This window comes from Oryx dammah, unplaced genomic scaffold (assembly GCF_014754425.2).
Source record: "Oryx dammah isolate SB20612 unplaced genomic scaffold, SCBI_Odam_1.1 HiC_scaffold_13, whole genome shotgun sequence".
Lineage (NCBI taxonomy): Eukaryota > Metazoa > Chordata > Mammalia > Artiodactyla > Bovidae > Oryx > Oryx dammah.
This window is the reverse complement of record NW_024070197.1, coordinates 469589-477956: the sequence shown is the minus strand read 5'-3', so window position 1 is coordinate 477956 and position 8368 is coordinate 469589. Positions and strand designations below refer to the sequence as shown.

General features: G+C 41.8%; 1 protein-coding gene across 1 annotated transcript; it reads left to right on the top strand.

Annotated features, from left to right (window-relative positions):
* Positions 1-8: 8 nt before the first annotated feature.
* On the top strand, positions 9-3030 carry LOC120872995 (zinc finger protein 658B-like; the record flags this gene model as incomplete). Its single annotated transcript, XM_040253743.1, has 1 exon — positions 9-3030. A coding segment is annotated over one exon (1611 nt), but the record flags the coding sequence as incomplete, so codon positions are not given.
* Positions 3031-8368: the final 5338 nt, after the last annotated feature.

Below are 8368 nucleotides of genomic sequence, written 5' to 3'. Positions count from 1 at the left end.
GAACTCACACAGGAGAAAAGCCTTATAAATGCTATGAGTGTGGGAAATCTTATACTTCTAACAATGGTTTCCAGTATCATCGGATATCTCACACAGGAGAAAAGCCTTATAAATGCCATGAGTGTGGGAAATCCTTTACCTCTTCCAGCGCTCTCCAGTATCATCAGAGATCTCACACTGGAGAAAGGCCTTACAAATGCAGTGAATGTGGGAAGTCTTTTATGTCTAGATCCTCATTCATTTGCCATAATAGATCTCACACAGGAGAAAGACCTTATGAGTGCAGTGACTGTGAGAAATCTTTTATCTCTAGGCCTTCCCTCAGATACCATCAGAGATCTCACCAAAGGCCTTATAAGTGCAATGAATGTGGGAAATCTTTTATTACTAGTACCCATCTCCGTCGTCATCAGAGAATTCACACTGAAGAAAAGCCTTATGCATGTGGTGAGTGTGGAAAATCTTTTATTACTCCTGCTGTTTTTCATTACCATCAAAAAATCCATTCTAGTGAATGGCCGTATAGGTGCCGTGAGTGTGGGAAATCTTTTACCTCTAAATTCAACTTCCGTTATCATCAGGGGATTCATTCTGGAGACAGGTCTTACGTAAGGTGCAATGAATGCAAGAAAACATTTACTACTATCAGTTCTCTCCGTAATCATCAGAGAGTTCATTCTGGAGAAAGACCTCATGAGTGCAGTGAATGTGGGAAATCCTTCACGTCTAGGTCAGCCCTCAAGCGTCATCAGAAATCACATGCAAGTGAAAGGCCTTCTGAGTGTAGTGAATGTGGGAAGTCCTTTATCTTTAGGAGTACCTTCATTAAACACCAGAGAGTTCACACAGGGAAAAGTGCTTACGTGTGTACTGAGTGTGGGAAATCTTATAATACTAAGTGTAGGTTTATTGAACACCAGAGTATTCACAAAGGTGAAAGGCGTTATGAATGCAGGGAATGTGGAAAATCTTTTAACTTTAACTCTGCCTTGTACTATCATAAGAAAACTCACACTGGAGAAAAGCCTTACAAATGCATTGAATGTGGAAAATCTTTTATTACTAATTACCTCCTCCGTGTTCATCAGAGAGCCCACACTGGAGAAAAGCCTTTTGAGTGCAATGAATGTGGGAAATCTTATACCCTTGGTTACTACCTTCGTTGTCATCTTAGAATTCATACTGGAGAGAGGCCTTACAAATGCACCAAATGTGGGAAATCTTTTACCACTAGTTACCAGCTCCGTATACATCTGAGAAGTCACACTGGAGAAAAGCCTTATGAGTGCAGTGAATGTGGGAGATCCTTTAGCAGCAAATCTGGCCTCCATTATCATCAGAGTGCTCACACCGGAGAAAGGCCTTATGAGTGTGGTGATTGTGGGAAAGCCTTTGTCCAGAGATACCATCTCATTATCCACCAGAGAGCTCACACCGGAGAAAGGCCTTATGAGTGCACTGAGTGCAGGAAATCTTTCACTCACGGCAGCAGCCTCTATTATCATCAGAGAGTTCACCGTGGAGAAAGGCCTTTTAAATGTAGTGAATGTGGGAAATCCTTTATTAACACCACTAAACTGCACTCTCATGAGAAAGCTCACACTGGAGAAAGGCCTTAGGAGTGCACTAAATATAGGAAATCTTGTATGAGCAAATCACTTTGAACGTTAGAGAGTTTACCCTAGAGGAAGGCATAAATGTACAGGGAATGTGCAATTTCCTTGTTGAGTATGGGGACCCTGGAGGAAATTGAGGGGCCATTGGTCTGAATTGAATCTCATTTCAAGTGTTTCTGAGAGCAGCATGAATCTTTATTCCTTATTCAGATTAGAGATTATAGGGTATTGAGGCACTATTGAAAGGTATATATTCTCCAAGTCTAAAAGAACCGTCTTTCCTGATGTCCACAAATCTTTGAGCTAATCTCATTATTTGTATGACCACTGGGTCCAAGGGAAACCACAATTGGTACAGAAACTCTAGTTTAATAGGGAGTGGGGGAAATTGCAGGCAACTTGATGGAACGTGCCTCTCCTAAAAGTGCATCCTAATGTTTATATGACATTGACTTTGCAGTATCAGTTTATATGCTGATTCTAGTGAATTTCACTTCAAGGACCTTACTGCAGAGGCAGGAAAGGAAAAGGGGGTGTGACTCTTGTGATCTAGGCAGCATTCCTGCTGACTCTGTCCCCATCTTCGCTACCACTGATAGAAGACTATCTCCAGAGGACATGAGGAGTGTGTTGGTGGGTTCAGCGTACAGTTGTAGAACCTTTTTTTCCAAAAAGAGTAGGATATACAGGGTTTTTTTCTCATTTGAGCCAATCTTTAAAGCTATATCAGAGTATAATTTACAGTCACCAGACTGCAGCCATGAAGTCAGACCACTGCTTCTTGGCAGGAAACCAATGACAAATCTAAAGGGTGTCCTGAAAAGCAGAGACATTACTCTGCCGACAAAGATGTGTATGGCCAAGGCTATGATGTCCCCAGTGGTCACTTATGGTTGTGAGAGCTGGACCATAAAGAAGGCAGAATGGCAAGGAATTGATGACTTCAAAATGTGGTGCTAGAGAAGACTCCTGAAAGTCCTTTTTACAGCAAGGAGATCCAACCTTGAATATTCACTGGAAGGACTGATGCTGAAGCAAGTTTTCACCTAGGTATGAACCTCTTGAGTCCTGATAATGCCCATATCCGTTAATAGTATGTTTACCTCTCCTTGCCCTTCCCACCTCTCCAATAACCATTGATGTACTTTCCCTTAGAATAGATAACATGTGCATTTTCTTGAATTTATCTGATTGGAGTCATAAACGGCTATTTTTGTTTCCCTTTGTTTCATAATTGTTTCAGATTCATCCATGATATATACAAGTATCTCATCTCTTTAGTTTTTGATGAGTAGCATTCTTATATTTAGATGTACAACTGTTTATCCATTCATCTTTTTCTGAGTGTTTAGGTTATTTCTAGGTTTTCATTCTTGAAAATAAAGCTGCTGTAAACATTTGTGTTATTTCTTTATGTGGATGTATGTTCCTTTTATTGGTAACTCGGGTATGTCTGAGTCACTTTGGTAGATGAATTTTAACACCTGATGAAACTAAGAAACTCATTTAAAATGACCGTTCCCCTTTGCATTTCCATCTGCATCGTAGGAGTTCCAGTTTCTCAACATCTGTACCAATCATTAATATCAGTCCTTTTAATAAGTGAGTCGAGCTGTCTCTGAGCTTTCTATTGGTTTTACTACATTTCCCTAGAGATTCATGATTTTTGAGCATTTTTAATGTGCTGTTTACCAGCTGTATATCTTCTGTATAATTGCTGATCATATCATTTGCCTTTTTTAATATGTATCATCCCTGTTCCCATCACTTAAGTCTAGGCATTCAGTGAAACAATAAACCTGGCCCTGCTTTGTAGCTTTTGCAATTTTTAAAATTCGTAGGTTGTGAAAGTGGCATGTACTCAGGGAAGGAGCTGATAAATTCTGCTTGGGTCCTCTGGGTGTTCAGTGGAAAACTAAGCATCCAGTTCCTTATGTTGTTCAGTCACGTGTCTGACTCTGAAACCGCATCAAGTGCAGCATGCTAGGCGTCCCTGTCTCACCATCTCCTGATATGGGCTTCTTAAGCTCTGAACGCTCTCTTCAAGGTTCTTGTCATCTTTCTCTGTTTGTAATTATTGACTCATGGTATCACGTATTTCCCCTCTGTGAAGTTCACCACTACTTGGGGTGGTTTTTCAGAGACTCCAGTTGGTTGATGGGGCCACTGTGGGTCTCTCCATCCCTGGTGAGACTTCTCAGGAAAACTAGAGCTCAAGAAGTTCCCCAATGGAACCTGATGTGGCCTTTTTGTCCAATGCCCACATTTCTCCAAACCATTGGCCATGTTTGATTGGAGGTGGCATCTCAGGAGAGGGAAAGGGGTGAGCCAGGTATGGTGCAGAGCAGGAGGTGGCAGGAAGGTAGTGGTGGTAATGGGGACCCAGGAGAAACCTAGGTGTGTTGGCACCCACCAAGGGAGTTTAGGTAGGACCATTCAGGCTGAGTAACCAATTCTCTTGGGGTGAGGTTACCAGGGCTCATCCCTAAGGTGATGTGCTGCCCAAAGTCACAGATCCCTCTTGCCCTGGGAGGTTCCTGAGCGATGCAGGACCGTGAGGGGAGGATGCAGTCTTGTCGATCTGCTGACAGGCCCCACCTTGTGCCCAACATGTATGGTGTAAATGCCAAAGATTTCCTCGATGAGGCAGAAAACCAAGGCTTGGCCTCTGAGGCCAGAATCAAGAGTTTCAGTCTTTGGAGCAAAGTGGAGACTCAATCTTCGTGTTGATTAGGTTGTCCAAGCTATATTATTAAGGGAGAAATTAACGTCTGACAGGAAAGCACAAATCAGGAACTTTAGTACTAAGCAGGATAAATGGCAATAAAAAAACTACATGTAGCCATCAGTTTGAAACTCCAGGAAATCAAGGATTAAAGATTAAAAACTACATGTAGACATCATTTTGAAATTAAAGGAAATAAAATATTAAAAGTCCTGAAATGACTTATTGTGGTACAGTGGTTAACAGTTCACCAATTTCAGATTGGGTGAAATTGGTCTTACAGTGCAGATGGCACGGGGTGGATTTCCTGGTCCTGGAAGATCCCATATGCCACCGGGCAACTAAGCCTGTTCTCCAGAACAAGAGAAACTAATGAGAAGTTCTCTCACCACAACTAGAGAGCAGCCCCTGCTTGCTGCGACTTAGAAAAAGCACGAAGCAACAAAGACTGTCACCACAGCTGCCACCTCAAAAAAGAAAAAGTTCAGGGGGACTTCCCTGGTGGTCCAGTGTTTGGGAATCTGCCTGTCAATGCAGGGGACATGGGTTCTATCCCTGGTGTGGGAAGATTACACATGCCAGGGGCAGGTAAGTCCACGGGCCACAACTACTGAAGCCTGAACTCTTTAGAGCTTGTGCTCTGCAACACAAGAAGCCGCCATAATGAGAACGCCTCCCACAGCAACTAGAGAGTAGCCCCCACTGGCTTCAACTAGAGAAAGCCTGTGTACAGTAACGAAGACCCACAGTAACCAATAATAAATAATCTTCAAAAATTGTTCAGAGAAAGTAAAGCCTTTTAAAGACAATCAGCTATACTCCAATGTAAAATAAAGAGTTTACAAAAATAAAGAGAAAAACAGGGAATTTTTTTTCCCAGTAAGACTACCATCTTTGTTCATTTGGGGTGTTATAACAAAATACCACAGCCTTGTTATTATTATTTTTTTAATGAACATTTCTTTCTCACTAAGTTGGGGGCTGTGAAGTACCAGATCAACATACCAGAATGGATGAGTTTTCTGATGGTAACCCACTTCCTGGATCTTAGTTGGTGCTTTCTTGCTGTGTCCACATGTAATAGAAAGAGTTAGGGGTCTCTCTGGAGCTTCTTATAAAGGCATTAATACCACTTCCGAGGATTCCATCACCCTATAACTGAAACATCTCTTAAAGACCCCAGTCCTAATACTAGCACCTTTGGGACTGTTCTTTCAACACACAGCTTTTGGAAGAACAACTCAAACATTCAGACCATAGCATCTGCCTTGCACGAAATGTGTAAATTTCATCAGAGATGAGCAAAATTGTATAGGTCAAAAAGTACAATGAAAGAAGAGCACTGAGGAAGGAATAAAGGTAAAGTTATTTTTCTCCTTCTTAAATGATCTGATAACAACTTGAAATAGTAATACCAACAACACAATCTATTATGTATGCTTCTGTGTATGCATATCCTGTATGTGTATGCTTCTATGTAAGTAGAATTGTGTAGTCGCTCGGTGTGTCCAACTCACTGGTCGGATTGCAATACGCCAAGCTTCCCTGTCCTTTACCATCTTCACCAGAGCTTACTCAAACTTGTCCATTGAGTTGGTGATGCTATCCAATCATATCATCCTCTGTCGTCCCTTTCTCCTGCTATCAATTTTTCTAGCATCAGGGTCTTTTCTGATGAGTCAGCTTTTTGTATCAGGTGGCCAAACTACTGGAGTTTCAGCTTCAGCACCAGTCCTTCCAGTGAATATTCAGGACTGATTTCCTTTTGGGTGGACTGGTTGGATCTCTGCCATCCAAGGGACTCTCAAGAGTCTTCTCCAACACCACAGTTCAAAAGCATCCATTCTTTGGCACTAGGCTTTCTTTATACTCCAACTCTCACATCCATACATGACTACTGGAAAAGCCATTGCTTTGACTAGATGGACCTTTGTTGGCAAAGTAATGTCTCTGCTTTTTAATATGCTGTCTAGGTTGGTCATAGCTTTTCTTCTAAGAAGTAAGCATCATTTAATTTCACAGCTGCTGTCACCATCTACAGTGACTTTGTGGAGTCCAAGAAAATAAAATCTGTCAATGTTTCCATTGTTTCCCCATCTATTTCCCATGAAGTGATCGGACCTGATGCATGGTTTTTTGAATGTTGAGTTTTAAGCCAGCTTTTTCACTCTCCTCTTTCCGGACTCGCTGGACGTGAGTCTGAGTGAACTCCGGGAGATGGTGATGAACAGGGAGGCCTGGCATGCTGCGATTCATGGGGTCGGAGATAGTCGGACACGACTGAGCGACTGAATTGAACTGAACTTTCACCTATGTTAAAAAGCTCTTTAGTTCCTCTTTGCTTTCTGCCATAAGGGTGGTGTCATCTGCATAGCTGAGGTTATTGATATTTCTCCTTGCAATCTTGATTCCAGCTTGTGCTTCAATCCAGCCCAGCAGTTTCCATGATGTACTCTGCATGGAAATTAAATAAGCAGGGTGACAATATTCAAGCCTTGATGTGCTCCTTTCCCAATTTTGAACCAGTCTGTTCCATGTCTGGTTCTAACTGTTGCTTCTTGACCTGCATACAGATTTCTCAGGAGGCAGGTAAGGTGGTCTAGTATTCCCATCTCTTTAAGAATTTTCCACAATTTGTTGTGATCCATACTGCCAAAGGCTTTCGTGTAGTCAATGAAGCAGAAGTAGATGTTTTTCTGGAATTCTCTTGCTTTTTCTATGATCCAACAGATGTTGGCAATTTGATCTCTGGTTCTTCTGCCTTTTCTAAATCCAGCTTGAACATCTGGAAGTTCTTGGTTCACACAGTGTTGAAGCCTGGCTTGGATAATTTTGATCATTACTTTGCTAGCGTGAGAAATGAATACAATTGTTCAGTAGTTGAACATTCTTTGGCACTGTCTTTCTCTGGGGGTGGGGATAAAAACACCTTTTCCAGCCCTGTGGCCAATGGTGAGTTTTCCATATTGGCATATTGAGTGCAGCACTTTCACAGCATCATGTTTAAGGACTTGAAACCTCAGCTGGAATTCCTTCATCTCCACTAGCTTTGTTCGTAGTGATTCTTGGTAAGGCCTCCTTCACTTCACATTCCAAGATGTCTGGCTCTAGGTTAGTGATCACACCATCATGGTTATCTTGGTCATTAAGATCTTTTTTGTATGGTTCTTCTGTGTATACTTGCTACCTCTTCTTAATATCTTCTTCTGTTAGGTCCATACCATTTCTGTCCATTATTGTGCCCATCTCTGCATGAAATTTTCCCCTGGTATCTCCAATTTTCTTGAAGAGTTCTCTATTCTTTCCCATTCTGTTGTTTTCCTCTATTTCTTTGCATTGTTCACTTAAGATTTTCTTATTTCTCCTTGCTATTCTTTGGAACTCTGCATTCAAATGGGTATATCTTTCCTTTACTCCTTTGCCTTTCACATCTCTTCTTTTCTCAGCTATTTTTGAGGCCTCCTCAGACAACCCTTTTGCCTTTTTGCATTTCTTTTTTTTGGGGTATGGTTTTGATCACTGCCTCCTATACAGTGTTACAAACCTCCATCCATAGTTCTTCAGGCACTCTATCAGATCTAATCCCTTCAATCTATCTGTCACTTACACTGTATAATCATAAAGGATTTGATTATAAGTAGAATAAATGGCATTAATAATTCAAGGGACTAGAGGGAAGCACTGGGATTGTTGTGTGATGAGGTACACTATCTGTGAAATGGAGAATGTTATTTGAAAGCAGACTTGGTTTAGTTGTTAATGTTTACTTCAAACTCTAGTGTCCATGTGCTAAGATGCTTCAGCCGTGTCTGACTTTGCAACCCTATGGACAGAGGAGGCCCACCAGAGCAGGCCCACCAGGCTCCTCTGTCCATGGGATTCCTCAGGCAAGAAGACTGGGATGTATTGCCATGCCCTCCTCCAGGGGGTCTTCCTGACGCAGGGCTCAAACCCATGGCTTTTATATCTCCTGAATTGGCAGGCAGGTTCTTTGTCAGTAGTGCAAAGAAGTATGACCTGATATGCT